General features: G+C 36.0%; 1 protein-coding gene across 1 annotated transcript in view; it reads right to left on the reverse strand.

Moving 5' to 3' along the window:
* Positions 1-17113, reverse strand: part of ORC2 (origin recognition complex subunit 2) — an 83209-nt gene that overhangs the window by 5910 nt on the left and 60186 nt on the right. Inside the window, exons 16-17 of the mRNA XM_037850221.1 lie at positions 1705-1766; positions 927-1045 (exon numbers count right to left, since the gene is read on the reverse strand). Coding sequence (XP_037706149.1) covers positions 927-1045; positions 1705-1766 — 181 coding nt within the window. The remainder of the gene's footprint in view (positions 1-926; positions 1046-1704; positions 1767-17113) is intronic.

The raw sequence follows: 17113 nt of genomic DNA on the forward strand, positions 1-17113 counted from the left end.
CAAATCACCATTATCTCACCCAGATTAATGCTATTAACAGCTTCTTAACTTGTATCTATGCATCTCTTTTGACAACCCCCATCCCACTTTGCCCCATTCTACTTTCCACACTAGAAACAGCAATCTTTTAATGCCTTCCCCTTACTGTTAGAACAAAGATTAAAATCCTTACCTTGGCCTAAAAAAATATCTGCACGGTCTACCCCTTATATCACTACTTCTTCAGTCTCCTGTTGTACCATGCTGGCCGCCTTCTTGTTCTTTGAAGGTACCATGCTTCTTTCTGCTCCAGGGTCTCTACATGCTGTTCTCTTACATGAATACTCTTTTCTTCCCTCCTTCACTAGTTACCTCCTAGTCTTTTTTTAGATCTCAGCTCAGCGATCTTGTCTAAAGATATCCAAAATTAGGTCAAATTCATCTACAGTATGCTCTGATGGCACCATGTATCTTCTGCCACAAGATTTTCCATTTATAATTTTATATATGTGTAATTATGTGACTAATGCCTGTCTCCTTCGTTAGACTGTAAGCTCTATGAGAAAAGTAATTAGGTTTTGGCTTACTACTGTATCCTAATACTTAGTACAATATCTTGTATACAGTTAGTGCTCAATAAATACAGACTATATTAATGAATGGGGTGGTAGAGGAAAGAGAAGAAGGGAATAGAATAATTTGTCTCATACTGTATCTCTAATGGCCTATTACTCTGGACTAGAACTTATAATGAGTCTTCTGCTCTGTTTGAGGTAAAGTACATCTACCATACACTTTTTACAGAACTCAAGTGGCACACTATGTGGATTCTGTGATCCATTATGGAACCTCAGTTTCATAACCAGGTCTGAGTCAAAGGCATACTTATATCTAAGTAAAAAGATACACTATTCCTGGTACACAATGTCACAAAATCAGAGTCTCACCTTCTTTGTTCTTATAAGCTTGTGATCCCTAAATTCAGTTAGCTGTGCCCGAAGTGTAAGATCACTATTTACAAGGAATGCCTCCCGACACTGCTGGTAAAAATCTTGAAATGAAAGTCCTGTAGAGTTCAAAATAGATTTGAACATAAGTTAGTATTTAAGACATGACCCCATATATGGATACACATAGCAAAGAACACAACTGAAAAAGGTACTGTTAGCATGGCATGTCAAAGCAGTCAATAAGTGTTATTGATTAAAAAAAGTATGTACCTCTGGAAGAAGCAAAATAACTTACATGTTATACATTGTGAATTAGATGTTTTATAGAGAACAAAATGTTCAAAGTAGTCAAATGTGACCAAAAAATAACAACCCTGTGGGCAGCCTTAAACAGCATGGATATGGTTGACTTTTAAAGAGAGAATTAGTAAAACATGAGAGCTAAACAATTATTAAAATGTTTGGTTAAATTAATATAACTGCAAGGGGAAGAAACCTCTTAAGATGCCCACTGTATGAAAAATATGTAATTGGTAGACAAAAAACCATTGTTAGAATATTAAATTTTAAAAACTGGGTTTTTTTTTCAGTTCACATTAGCAAACAGCCCGTTTAGCAGTGTGTATACAGGGCTGCTTGAAAATTTGCTATTGGTAGACACATCCATACTTATTCACTGCTGGAAAAACTGCAGTGCTATCATTAGCTTCCACAAAAAAAGAATTCATGGCGTGAAACAAAAGTCATATAATTTAATATCATAAATATTGGATACCAATGTAAGAAGGATTATCCTGGTTATCCAGCTGATACTTTATAAGTAGCCTGAAAATCCCCCTAAGGAAAAAAACAAACACAAATTCAAATTCAGACTGGTAACATTAAAAGATAACAATTAGTTGTAAAATACACATAGAGAATATCAAATACTTGGCCTGTCTGCATTATTTTCTGTTCCTTTCTCCAAGAACATTATATCCTTCACTATTTATAAAAGTTTATTTATTTATTTATTTATTTTTACATCACGTCTTAAAGGGAAATCTAGAAGTATTTTTTTTTTATTATTATAGGTTAGTCCCCTGTAGAAAACTTGGAATATATAAAAAAAGGTGAAAGAGGGAAATAACAATCTCATAACCCTTAAGATATTTGGTATTGAGGTCATATTGTATATGCTCCTATCTCAAATCTTTGGGTAATGAGACAGGGTGGAAATACAAAAACTTATTCATTTATATACTGTATATACATTTTGTATCTTGCTTTTTCAATTATTCATTTTCCCGTGTCTTTAAAAACTCTTCCTAAACAATTTTTAATGGCTGACCATCAGTCATATCACATACTACAAATTTACCATTTCCCTACATTATTTCCAATTTTAGATTATTAAAAATGACTCTGTATTAAATTGTATACACTTTTTCTTATTTTGATTTATTTCCTTAGGAAAGTATACCACAAGTGAGGTTGGAAGCAGTGTCACACAAACTAAGATTCCCAGGAGTCCTTGGGTATGCTAAACTAATTTATATCTTTGCATTTTAATTATGATAATCTAGAAAACAATTACTGTAAGCATATTTTTGATCATCCTGAATGACCACCTTATAACTAAGTACTGCCTATGTGTCTCCAGAGCTTAATTTGGGTTAACATTTTTGGTCAATCATCTTCATACCAACCAGAGGTTAAATGATATTGGAGTTTGCTGAGTCAGAACCAAAATTTCAAAGTGGTTTTAACACAAAAAGTGTTGGAAGCTAGTACACAATTAGGCATGCCAAACTACAAGTATCTGCATTAGGGCTGTCAGTACCATATTAAATGTTTTGAGTAGTTATACTGCACGGACCCCCCCACCTCTATACACTGCAACTTATAACAGACCTTTAGCAGTAAGTATAATAATAAAAATTAGAATTTAGACTTTTTCTTTTCCAAATTCCATAAAAAATTTGATTACTTATCTAATGTAGATTTCAATATCACTGCAAAGCTAATCTTAAGTGTACAAATCAGCTTCAGAGACTAACAAAATTCATTCAAATCAGCGTTTGAAATTAGTTTGCTGACTGTTCTGGTCAAATATGAAGTCTGATTATTTTGAGTCAACAAAAACAATAACCATGAAGTTATCAAAGCTATTTAGAACATAATTATGTGAACAGGCATTTTCTGTATTGGTATTGTTGAAATAAAAATACAGAAAAATACTACATTACTCTTAAATCCAATCACAGTAATTTAGTGACATCAACAACCTCATCTGTAAATTTAAACTGCTGTTAATTTAAAAATTTATTAAATTTACAGTTTACCTCTCTGGTTTGGAAACTTTTCTGTATTAAAGCTATGTAAGTGTTATAAATCATTAACAACTTAAATACAAAGTTTATGTTTGCATATATTTCAGCAACATTATCTGAATCAGAAGGATTTTATTTTTGTCCTTTTAAAGGGGCTTACATATCCAATATTGAAAAAACACAGAAGGATAAAAGGGTAGGAACTTTTTCTTTTGAAAAAAGGAGAATGTATTTTAAAGAGCTAACCTCTAGGATATGTTTGTATTCTAGTTGGCCTAGTTTATCTTTTACATCTAAAATTCTGTAAAATGAGATGATCAAAAAATGATCTGGAGACACAACAAATCTTTTATCAATAAAACTCCTGATACATATTATAAAACTGCCTTCCAGAAATATTTTTAACAATTTGCACACTTTTTGTAGCATTTGAGGACCTATGACAGAACAGCCTCACCAACTTTAATGTTATTTTAAAAACTCTTTATTTAAATAAGTATGTAAAACTAGTTGTATTTAATATACCAGTGATAAAGTTAGGAAAAAATTACCATTTATAACAGCATAAAAAATAGGACATATTCAAGAATAAATCTAAAGAATTATGTGCAAGACATCTATGGGGGAAATTACTGAAAAACATTAAATAAGAACTTAATAAATGGAGAGATGTACATAGATTGGAAAACTCAATACCATAAAGTTGCCAATTCTTACTAATTTACTTTGTAATTTTAGTATGATCCCAATAAAAATCCCACTAGTTTTCTGTTTTTTGGAGAACTTGGCAAGATGATTCTTTTTATGAAAATGCTGAGAGCCAATATTAGCCAAGGTTCTTAAAATGATCAAGATGGGAGGACTTGCTCTATCAGATAATGAATAAGTATAAACCTGTGGTAATTAAAGGGAATGATTATTATAGCAAGTATAATCAAATAAACTAATGGAATAGAATAGAAAGGCCAACTACAGACCTATACATATAAGAAAGCTTGGTACATGACAAGTGGAACAGGAGACAAAAATTTTTTTTCTTTCAATAAATGATACAGAAGAACTGGGTGCCATACATAAAAATCAAATCTTGTATTAAAAACTCAAATGTGAAAGACAATGTTTTATATTTTTAGCTTTTAGATAATTTAGGTGAATATCTTCATGACCTAGGGGTAAGGAAGGCTTTCTCAAGACACAGAAAGCACTAACCATAAAAGAAAAACTGACAGAAGACTACATAAAAATTAAAATTTTCTATTCATTAAAAGATGCCACAAAAAGAATGAAAAAAACAAGACACCAGACACCAGACACTGGGTAGGAAAATTTATGTACAACATATTAACTGACAAAAGAACAGTTCCCAGAATACATTAAGTACTTGTAGTAGCTAGCTTCTGAGATGGCTCCCAATAATGCCACCTCCGGTGTAACCCCCTCCCCTGGGGTGTGGATTAGATCTAGTAATTTGCTTCTAACAAACAGCATGGCAAAAATATGGGATGTCACTCTGTGATCAGGTTATAAAAGACTGTGCCTTCCACCTTGCCCTCAGTCTGCCTGCTCTAATGAAGCAAGCTTCCAGTATGCTCTAAATACAGGAGTACATGGCCAGTAACTGAGGGACGCCTCAGGCCAATACCTAATAAGGGACTGAGGCTTGAGTTCAAAAAACTGTAATGAACTGAATCCTATGAACAATCCCCTAAGTGAACTAGAAAGCAAATTCTTCCCAGTTAAGCCTTAAGATGTCGGCAACCCTGTCAGAGAACCTGAGGCAGAGGACCTAGGAAGCTGCAAATGGACCTTTTGCACCGAAACTCTGAGATAATAAATGTGTGCGTCTTAAGCTGTGAAATTTTAGAGTAATCTGTTACACAGTAATAGATGACTAATCAAGTCTACTTATAAATCAATAAAAACCAGCAAGCAATCCAATAGAAAAACATGTAGTAAAAGTAAGAATAAGCACCTCATAAAAGAAATCTTTACAGCAAATAAATAAATGAAGAACTGCTTAACCTAATTTGTGATCAGTGAAGAGTAAATTAAAACCATACTGAGATGCTTTTTATGCTCCCACCAAATTGACAAGCAGTACCACCTTTGCATTTCTGTGATAAATCCCACTTGGTCATAATGAATAGTCTTTTAAATATGCTTTAGGATTCACTTTCCTGGTTTTTTTTTTTTTTTTTAATCTTCATTTTATTGAGATATATTCACATACCACGCAGTCATACAAAACAAATCGTACTTTCCATTGTTTACAGTACCATTACATAGTGGTACATTCATCACCCAAATCAATCCCTGACACCTTCATTAGCACACACACAAAAATAACAAGAATAATAATTAGAGTGAAAAAAGAGCAATTGAAGTAAAAAAGAACACTGGGTACCTTTGTCTGTTTGTTTCCTTCCCCTATTTTTCTACTCATCCATCCATAAACTAGACAAAGTGGAGTGTGGTCCTTATGGCTTTCCCAATCCCATTGTCACCCCTCATAAGCTACATTTTTATACAACTGTCTTCGAGATTCATGGGTTCTGGGTTGTAGTTTGATAGTTTCAGGTATCCACCACCAGCTACCCCAATTCTTTAGAACCTAAAAAGGGTTGTCTAAAGTGTGCATAAGAGTGCCCACCAGAGTGACCTCTTGGCTCCTTTTGGAATCTCTCTGCCACTGAAGCTTATTTCATTTCCTTTCACATCCCCCTTTTGGTCAAGAAGATGTTCTCCGTCCCACGATGCCAGGTCTACATTCCTCCCCGGGAGTCGTATTCCACGTTGTCAGGGAGATTCACTCCCCTGGGTGTCTGATCCCACGTAGGGGGGAGGGCAGTGATTTCACCTTTCAAGTTGGCTTAGCTAGAGAGACAGGGCCACATCTGAGCAACAAAGAGGCATTCGGGAGGAGGCTCTTAGGCACAACCATAGGGAGGCCTAGCCTCTCCTTTGCAGCAACCGTCTTCCCAAGGGTAAAATCTGTGGTAGAGGGCTCAACCCATCAAACCACCAGTCCCCTATGTCTGTGGTCATGTTAGCAACCATGGAGGTGGGGTAGGCGAATACCCCTGCATTCTCCACAGGGTCCTCAAGGGGGCACTACATCGTTTTTTTTTTTCCCTTGTTTTTCTTTTTTTTTTTTTTTAACTTTCCCTTCTTTTTTAAATCAACTGTATGAAAAAAAAAGTTAAAAAGAAAACAAACATACAATAAAAGAACATTTCAAAGAGACCATAACAAGGGAGTAAGAAAAAGACAACTAACCTAAGATAACTGCTTAACTTCCAACATGTTCCTACTTTACCCCAAGAAAGTTACCTAATATAGCAACATTTCTGTGAACTTGCTCCTACTATATCCATCAGAAATTAGCAGACCATAGTCATTCCTGGGCATCCCCAGAACGTTAAATAGCTTATCTGTTCTTCTTGGATTATTGTTCCCCCTTCCTTAATTGCTGTCTATTGCTAGTTCCCCTGCATTCTACATTATAAACCATTTGTTTTACATTTTTCAAAGTTCACATTAGTGGTAGCATATAATATTTCTCTTTTTGTGCCTGGCTTATTTCGCTCAGCATTATGTCTTCAAGGTTCATCCATGTTGTCATATGTTTCACAAGATCGTTCCTTCTTACTGCCGCGTAGTATTCCATCATGTGTATATACCACATTTTATTTATCCACTCATCTGTTGAAGGACATTTGGGTTGTTTCCATCTCTTGGCAATTGTGAATAATGCTGCTATGAACATTGGCGTGCAGAGATCTGTTCGTGTCACTGCTTTCTGATCTTCCGGGTATATACCGAGAAGTGCAATAGCTGGATCGAATGGTAACTCTATATCTAGTTTTCTAAGGAACTGCCAGACTGACTTCCAGAGTGGCTGAACCATTATACAGTCCCACCAACAATGAATAAGAGTTCCAATTTCTCCACATCCCCTCCAGCATTTGTAGTTTCCTGTTTGTTTAATGGCAGCCATTCTAACCGGTGTTAGATGGTATCTCATTGTGGTCTTAATTTGCATCTCTCTAATAGCTAGTGAAGCTGAACATTTTTTCATGCGTTTCTTGGCCATTTGTATTTCCTCTTCAGAGAACTGTCTTTTCATATCTTTTGCCCATTTTATAATTGGGCCGACTGTACTATTGTCATTGAGTTGTAGGATTTTTTTATATATGGAAGATATCAGTCTTTTGTCAGATACATGGTTTCCAAAAATTTTTTCCCATTGAGTTGGCTGCCTCTTTACCTTTTTGAGAAATTCCTTTGAGGTGCAGAAACTTCTAAGCTTGAGGAGTTCCCATTTATCTGTTTTCTCTTTTGTTGCTTGTGCTTTGGGTGTAAAGTCTAGGAAGTGGCCGCCTAATAAAAGCTCTTGAAGATGTTTTCCTACATTATCTTCTAGGAGTTTGATGGTACTTTCTTTTATATTGAGATCTTTGGTCCATTTTGAGTTAATTTTTGTGTAGGGGGTGAGGTAGGGGTCCTCTTTCATTCTTTTGGATATGGATATCCAACTCTCCCAGCCCCATTTGTTGAAAACACCATTATGACTCAGTTCAGTGACTTTGGGGGCCTTATCAAAGATCAGTCGGCCATAGATCTGAGGGTCTATCTCCGAATTCTCAATTCGATTCCATTGATCTATATGTCTATCTTTGTGCCAGTACCATGCTGTTTTGGCAACTGTGGCTTTATAATAAGCTTCAAAGTCAGGGAGTGTAAGTCCTCCCACTTCGTTTTTCTTTTTTAGAGTGTCTTTAGCAATTCAAGGCATCTTCCCTTTCCAAATAAATTTGATAACTAGCTTTTCCAAGTCTGCAAAGTAGGTTGTTGGAATTTTGATTGGGATTGCACTGAATCTGTAGATGAGTTTGGGTAGAATTGACATCTTAATGACATTTAGTCTTCCTATCCATGAACATGGAATATTTTTCCATCTTTTAAGGTCCCCTTCTATTTCTTTTAGTAGAGTTATGTAGTTTTCTTTGTATAGGTCTTTACATCTTTGGTTAAGTTTATTCCTAGGTACTTGATTTTTTTAGTTGCTATTGAAAATGGTATCTTTTTCTTGAGTGTCTCTTCAGTTTGTTCATTTCTAGCATATAGAAACATTACTGACTTATGTGCATTAACCTTGTATCTCGCTACTTTGCTAAATTTGTTTATTAGCTCTAGTAGCTGTATCGTCGATTTCTCAGGGTTTTCTAGATATAAGATCATATCATCTGCAAACAATGACAGTTTTACTTCTTCTTTTCCAATTTGGATGCCTTTTATTTCTTTGTCTTGCCGGATTGCCCTGGCTAGCACTTCCAGCACAATGTTGAATAACAGTGGTGACAGCGGGCATCCTTGTCTTGTTCCTGATCATAGAGGGAAGGCTTTCAGTCTCTCACCATTGAGTACTATGCTGGCTGTGGGTTTTTCATATATGGTCTTTATCATGTTGAGGAAGTTTCCTTCAATTCCTACCTTTTGAAGTGTTTTTATCAAAAACGGATGTTGGATTTTGTCAAATGCTTTTTTCAGCATCTATTGAGATGATCAATTGATTTTTTCCCTTTTGACTTGTTAATGTGTTGTAATACATTGATTGATTTTCTTATGTTGAACCATCCTTGCATGCCTGGAATAAACCCCACTTGGTCATGGTGTATGATTTTTTTAATGTGTCTTTGGATTCGATTTGCAAGTATTTTGGTGAGGATTTTTGCATCTATATTCATTAGGGAGATTGGCTGGTAGTTTTCCTTTTTTGTAGCATCTTAGCCTGGTTTTGGTATTAGATTGATGTTAGCTTCATAAAATGAGTTAGGTAGTGTTCCATTTTCTTCAATGTTTTGAAAGAGTTTGAGTAAGATTGGTGTCAGTTCTTTCTGGAAAGTTTGGTAGAATTCCCCTGTGAAGCCATCTGGCCCTGGGCATTTATTTGTGGGAAGATTTTTGATGACTGATTGGATCTCTTTGCTTGTGATGGGTTGGCTGAGGTCTTCTATTTCTTCTCTGGTCAGTCTAGTTGTTCATATGTTTCCAGGAAATTGTCCATTTCTTCTACATTATCCAGTTTGTTGCCATACAGTTGTTCATAGTATCCTCTTATAATTTTTTTAATTTCTTCAGGATCTGCAGTTATGTCACCTTTTTCATTCATTATTTTGTTTATATGGGTCTTCTCTCTTTTTGATTTTGTCAGTCTAGCTAGGGGCTTGTCAATCTTGTTGATCTTCTCAAAGAACCAACTTTTGGTGATATTTATGCTCTCTATTGTTTTTTTGTTCTCTATGTCATTTATTTCGGCTTTAATCCTTGTTATTTCTTTTCTTGTACTTGGTTTAGGATTGGTTTGCTGTTCATTTTCTAGCTTCTTCAGTTGATCCATTAGTTCTTTGATTTTGGCTCTTTCTTCCTTTTTAATATATGCGTTTAGTGCTATAAATTTCCCCCTTAGCACTGCTTTTGCTGCATCCCATAGGTTTTGGTATGTTGTGTTCTCATTTTCATTCGTCTCTATATATTAGCAATTTCTCTTGCTATTTCTTCTTTAACCCACTGATTGTTTAGGAGTGTGTTGTTTAACCTCCAGGTATTTGTGAATTTTCTAAGTCTCTGATGGTTATTGACTTCTAATTGTATTCCATTGTGGTCAGAGAATGTGCTTTGAATAATTTCAATCTTTTTAAATTTATTGAGGCTTGTTTTATGTCCCAGCATATGATCTATTCTGGAGAAAGTTCCATGAGCACTAGAAAAGTATGTGTATCCTGGTGATTTGGGATGTAATGTCCTGTATATGTCTGTTAAATCTAATTCATTTATCAGATTGTTTAGGTTTTCAATTTCCTTATTGGTCTTGTGTCTGGTTGATCTATCTCTAGGAGAGAGTGATGTGTTGAAGTCTCCCACAATTATTGTGGAAACATCAATTGCTTCCTTTAGTTTTGCCAGTGTTTCTCTCATGTATTTTGTGGCACCTTGATTGGGTGCATAGACATTTACGATTGTTATTTCTTCTTGCTGAATTGCCCCCTTTATTAGTATGTAGTGGCCTTCTTTGTCTCTCAAAAACATCCCTGCATTTGAAGTCTATTTTATCTGAGATTAATATTGCTACACCTGCTTTCTTTTGGCTGTAGCTTGCATGAAATATTTTTTTCCATCCTTTCACTTTCAGTTTCTTTGTGTCCCTGTGTCTAAGATGAGTCTCTTGTATGCAACATATTGATGGTTCATTTTTTTTGATCCGTTCTGCGAATCTATACCTTTTAATTGGGGAGTTTAATCCATTTACATTCAACATTATAACTGTGAAGGCATTTCTTGAATCAGCCATCTTATCCTTTGGTTTATGTTTGTCATATTTTTCCCCTCTGTCTATTAATATCCTTTATTGTACCCATACCGAATCTCTTTAGTACTGAACCTTTCTCCAAGTCTCTCTGTCCTTTCTTTGTTTCTCTGTCTGTAGGGCTCCCTTGAGTATCACCAGTAGGGCAGGTCTCTTGTTAGCAAATTCTCTCAGCATTTGTTTGTCTTTGAAAAATTTAAGCTCTCCCTCAAATTTGAAGGAGAGCTTTGCTGGATAAAGTATTCTTGGCTGGAAATTTTTCTAACTCAGAATTTTAAATATATCGTGCCACTGCCTTCTCGCCTCCATGGTGGCTGCTGAGTAGTCACTACTTAGTCTTATGCTGTTTCCTTTGTATGTGGTGAATTGCTTTTCTCTTGCTGCTTTCAGAACTTGCTCCTTCTCTTCTGTGTTTGACAGTGTGATCAGTATATGTCTCGGAGTGGGTTTATTTGGATTTATTCTATTTGGGGTTCGCTGAGCATTTATGATTTGTGTACTTATGTTGTTTAGAAGATTTGGGAAGTTTTCTCCAACAATTTCTTTGAATACTCTTCCTAGACCTTTACCCTTTTCTTCCCCTTCTGGGACACCAATGAGTCTTATATTTGGATGTTTCATATTATCTATCATATCCCTGAGGTCCATTTCGATTTTTTCAATTTTTTTCCCCATTCTTTCTTTTATGCTTTCATTTTCCATTCTGTCATCTTCGAGGTCACTGATTCGTTGCTCAACTTCCTCTAGTCTTGTACTATATGAGTGTCCAGAATCTTTTTAATTTGGTCAACAATTTCTTTAATTTCCATAAGATCATCCATTTTTTAATTTAGTCTTGCAATGTCTTCTTTATGCTCTTCTAGGGTCTTCTTGATTTCCTTTGTCTCCTGTACTATGGTCTCATTGTTCATCTTTAGTTCTTTGAGTAGCTGCTCTAGGTGCTGTGTCTCTTCTGATCTTTTGATTTGGGTGCTTGGGCTTGGGTTATCCATATCGTCTGGTTTTTTTCATATGCTTTATAATTTTCTGTTGTTTTTGGCCTCGTGGCATTTGCTGAACTTGATAGGGTTCTTTTAGGATTTGTAGACCAATTGAAGTCCTTATCTCTAATTTATCAGATCTACAGCTTCGTGGAGTACACTTTCTCTAACTAACCAGCAGGTGGCGTCCACGAGCCACCTGTTCTCGACAAGCCAGTTCTCCCCTGCTTAGCCTTTGTGGTGAGTAGGGGAGTGAGTCTTGTGGGGTCCAATTGGTGTACCAAGCTTGCGTGTGTAGTTGCTGTTGCCTGCCCTGTATATGGGGCGTGTTTCTGGGCAGTCAGGGAGGGGGGGGTGGCTCTAACAATCAAATCTCCCTGGTGATCCTAGAGTTTTAAGGCTGCTGCAATAGTCTAATCCTTCAGTTTAGTCCTGCCACAGTTTGTCTCTGCCACTGACCCACAAGTCCTTGGTATTGGCGTATGGCTCCTGAGACTTGCAAGTGGGCCCCTCTTCCAGGCTGTGCACCCCCTGGTCCTCTGTTGAGGGATGACTGTGCTATGTCACAGGTGAGTGCCGTCCCCCCAGGGCAGTTCTGGGCTGCTGGGCTGTGTAGGGAGGCTCCCAGTCTGCTGAAATGATGGCTGAATGGGGCTTTGTTAATTCACACTGCTCTACCTTCCCAACTCTGGGACAATCAGCTGAGGTTGCAGGGAAGGCTAATGTCCACGCCCAGTTTTGTGGTGTGTGCCTGTTATTTGAAGCACTTCCGTCACACTGGGTTGTCTGGGGCAGTTCTGGGCTATGGGGCTGGCGATGGGCAGGAGTGTTTCCTGTCCACCAGGATGATGGCTGTGAGCGGACACCCCCCTTTTCTTGGGAAGTTGTGGTGTTTAGTGAATTTTCTCAGCCACTGGATTATTGCGTTTTGTCTCAGAGCTCTCCTAGCTCTGCTCTTGACTTGACCTGCCCAAATAGTAAGTCTTTGAAGCTTTCTGTATTGGGCTTCTTAGAGTAATTGTTTTAGAAAAAGAAAAAAGGATTAAAAAAAAAAAAAAAAAGGGCCCTCCTCAGAGATCTAATGGGTTATTGAAATGCTAAGAGACAAAGCATCCAGGGCCATTAAAGAAAGGTCCACAGGGCAGAGAGATCAGCTTTTCTTCGGGATTTGCATATGCGCCTCAGGGCCTGAGCTCGGGCCTGAGCTCTGCCCTTCCCCTTTCTATGTTCACCAGAACTCCAAAAATCCTCCACTTTTATTTTGGAGTTTTTCGTGTTGTTTTTTTTCTATGCCTGTCTCCTCTCTGCTGGGCTGGCTGCTCTCAGATTCTCTGGTGTCTGGTCTCAGTCTATCTATGGTTGGAGTTTGGATCAGCAGAATGAGTTTCCGATAAGGGCTGCCACTGCAGTTCTCCCTTCTCCTCCCGGAGCTGACAGCCCCTCCTCCCATGGGACTGAGCCTGGCAGGGAGGGGCGCGGGTCCCCTGGCCGCAAAAACTTACAGATTTCGCTGATCTCAGTAGTTCCACGTTTTCATGAGTGTTGTATGAAGTATGCCCAAAGTCAGATTGCTCTGTGGTGTCCAGTCCACGCAGTTCCTGGCTTTCTACCTACTTTCCTGGAGGAGTAACTAAAACATACAGCTCACCAGTCTGCCATCTTGCCCTGCCTCCCCTCCTGGTTTTTTGTTAAGGATTTTTACATCTATATTCATAAGGGAAACTGGTGAGTAATTTTCTTTTCTTGTGATGTCTTTATCAGGTTTGGCATCAGGGTACTCCTAGCCTTACGGAATGAACTGGGAAGTGTTCCCTCCTCTTGTATTCTTTGGAGGAATTTGAGAAGGACTGGTGTAAACTCTTATTTAAATGTTTGGTTGAATTCATCATTGAAGCCATCTGGTCCTGGGCTTTTCTTGGTGAAGGCCTTTGATTACTGATTCAATCCTTATACTTGTTTTAGGTTTATTGAGATTTTCTATTTCTTCTTGAGTCAAATTAATTGCATATTTCTAGGAATTTTACATTTCTTCTAGATGATCTAATTTGCCAGGGTACAACTGTTCATATGATTCTCTTATAATCCTTTTTATTCTGTAAGGTCAGCAGTTAGTTTATTTCTCTAAGGTCAGAAATAACTAAATTTCTGATTTTAGTTATTTGCAACTTTTTCCCTTTTTTTTGTCAGTCTGGCTAAAGGTTTGTCAATTTTATTGACATTTTTAAAAAAAACAACTTTTGTTGATTCTCTACTTTTTTCTATTCTCTATTTCATCATCTCCTCTAATCTTAATTATTTCATTCTTTGTGCTAACTGTGGGTTTACTTTGTTCTTTTTCTAATTCCTCAAGACATGAAGTTAGGTTATTAATTTAAGGTCATTTTTAATATAGGCATTCATAGCTATAAATTTCCCTCTGAGCACTATCTTAACTGCATCCCTTGAATTTTGATTTGTTCTGTGTCTTCATTTTCATTTGTCTCTAAATATTATCTTATTTTCCTGTAACTTCTTCTTTAACACACTGGTTGTTTAAAAGTGTGCTATTTAATTTCCACATTAAAAATTTCCAGTTTTCTTTATGCTATCAATTTCCACTGTAGTTGGAGAATTTTCTTTGTGTGATTTCAATATTTTAAAATTTATTGAAACTTCTCTTGTACCCTAACATAAGGTGTATTTGGGAAAGTGATCCACGTGCACTTGAAAAGGATGTGTATTCTGCTATTGTTGGATGAAGTGCTCTATATATGTGTTAGGTCTAGTTGATTTATAGGATTGTTCCAGTCCTCTATTTCCTTGTTGATTATCTTTTGAGATGTTCTGTCTAGTATTGAAAGTAGTGTACTGAAATCTCCAACTATTACTGAAGAACTATTTCTCCCTTCAGTTCATCAGTTCAAACTCTTTGTGTTAATATTAACATTCATTCAAATTAATAAAAGTATCCTTTCCCAGTCTATTTTTTTAATTTCTTAAAAAACTGTGTTTATTTCAAGTATGAAAAGTAATGCTTAAACATTATCCAAAAATTATTTAACTTATTTTGTGCTTTCATGTTATCAATCTATGAATTTTTTTCTTTTGTGATTTCTGCCACTGATTTTTAGGCATAACAATTCCTCTCAACTGACATTTTAAAAATTCACTTTTCGTTTTCTGAGTTATCATTTATTCTGCAGGAGGTAGGAAGTCAGGATTTAACTAGTGAACCAACTGGCCAAGATTGATGCATTAAAGATTAAAAGATTAATGTGTTAATCTTTTCCCAACTGACTCTATTACCATCTTAATCATATATTAAATCCTTAAGTCTGATCAAGTCAATTTGGGGCTATTCTGTTTGTTCTTCTGCTGGTACCAATATTGTTTTAAGTACTATGGCTTTATGTTTCCATAGATGCTTGTGTGGTTCTCTCCATAATTATTTTGCCACCCTCTAGTTTAAGACTGTATAAATTACTTTTAGCACAAAATATTTTAAAACAAGTAATGTTTATTGAACGATAAAAAACATACCCTTGTACCACAACCTGCTTTAGCAAGTCTTAATGGCCTGTCATACTTCTTTCATATTTTTGAGAAAGAAAGCACTACAGATAGGTAATAGACATGAACTATTAATACATGCAACAACTTGGTTGAACCTCAAGGAAATTAGGTTGAGTGAAAAATGCCAATCTCAAAAGGATGCATGATTCCATTAGTGTGTCAATCATGAGATAATATATAATTATAAAAGTGGAAAATGGTGTAGTGGTTGCTAGGGATTATGTAGTAAGGCGAGAAGAGGATGGGTGTGGCTACAAAGGGTTAACACAAGTCTTGTGGTGATGGTTACCACTGAGTTCTTGACTGTTGAGGTGGTAACACAAGGCTCAGATGACAAAGTTTCACAAAGCTGCACACACATGTATACTTGTGTACATACAAACGAGTGCTATATAAATGGTGAAATCTGCAGAAGCTCTATGGATTGTGCCAATGTCAGTTTCTTGGTTTTAATATTTGTACTATAGTTGTGTGAATGTTGGCATGGGGATGGAGAGAAAGGGTATATCGTATATGGGACTTCCCTGGGCATTTCTTTGCTACCTCCTATGAATCTATAATTATTTCAAAATTAAAAAGACATATATATATATATATATGTATATATGTATCTATCTATGTGTATGTAAAAGAAAAATAAATAAGCGGAAAAGAAATTGCTAGCAAGAAAAAAGAAAACCTAACATAAAGATGTAACTGAAAGTCCCTATACACCCTGTCTCCTATTTAATTCCCCTCCCATCTTCTCCAGGGGTCAGCAATATCCTGAATTAGGTATTTTTTATTTCCACACACATTTTTAACTTATACTCATATGGATATATTTCTTTGAATCCTATATAGTATTGTTTTACCTGCTTTTTATTTTTATACCTGTCATCCTATCTGGGTTAGCATTTGCCCTAAACAAAAAATTCCTAGTTTGGACAATAACTACAGTCACACTGTTGTTAACTATGGTCACACTTGTTACCTCACACAAGTCAAGCTCCTAACTGCCACTGCTGCTCCTAGATCCAGAAAGCAGCTGGGCTCTGGCTTCAACTCCACTCTCTGCTTTATAATTCTGTTCCATTGAGACGTTTATATTTTTGAACAAGGTTATATCTATTTTCATTGTTTTATATTTTATCTATTATGCTATGTCTTAAAAAGGGATGAATAAAAGTGTGAAAGTATTATGTCATCTTGACAAAAAATGTCTTCTCACTATTTTTTTAAATTATCTCTGCTAGTCTTTCCTCTTTATTCTTTAAGAAACTGAACTGTTGTCACATTTAGAACATAAAAGAATCATTTGCGTTTTGATATATAGGTTTAATAAATTTCAAACTTGTGAAGAATTGCTACCTTTATAATATTCAGTCTACCCCTCCAAGGAAACAAAATTTCTCTTTATTTATTCAAATTTCATTTTCTCTTCTCAGTAATGTTTGTTGTTTTTCCATACCTACATCTTGTTAAATATAGTTCCAGAATTTTATGCTTTTTTGGGGGGAGGTTTGCTACTGAAAACCTCTTTTATTGTGTTAATTACTATGCAATTTAATTTCTATTTACTTATGTTATATCCAGCCACTTTCATAATTCAGATATGCCTCTTGGTTAGGCTGCTGAAAGATATTCATTGAAGACACTATAGACAGATGTTTAAGAGTATAAGATTTGGAGGCAGGCAAATTTGAATCAAAATCTCTATGCCATTTACCATCTACCTTAGAGTGATTACAAAGATTAAATGAGCCATTTCACGTAAAGGATCCAGTGCCTGGCTCAAAATATTCAATATGTAATTAAAAATAACAAGAAACCATAAAATTTAAGTAAAGCCATCAAGGTTCTGCTTCCTCTCCATGATGGATATGTAGATGCTCTTATGCAGATACATCAAAGTCTATTAAGGAAAAAATGTTAATAATCTGCTTTGCTTTTGGGCCCTTTATTAGACTACTATTGAACAGTCTGCCTATTACA

Source organism: Choloepus didactylus, chromosome 9 (genome assembly GCF_015220235.1).
Source record: "Choloepus didactylus isolate mChoDid1 chromosome 9, mChoDid1.pri, whole genome shotgun sequence".
In the NCBI taxonomy this organism is placed as follows: Eukaryota; Metazoa; Chordata; class Mammalia; order Pilosa; family Megalonychidae; genus Choloepus; species Choloepus didactylus.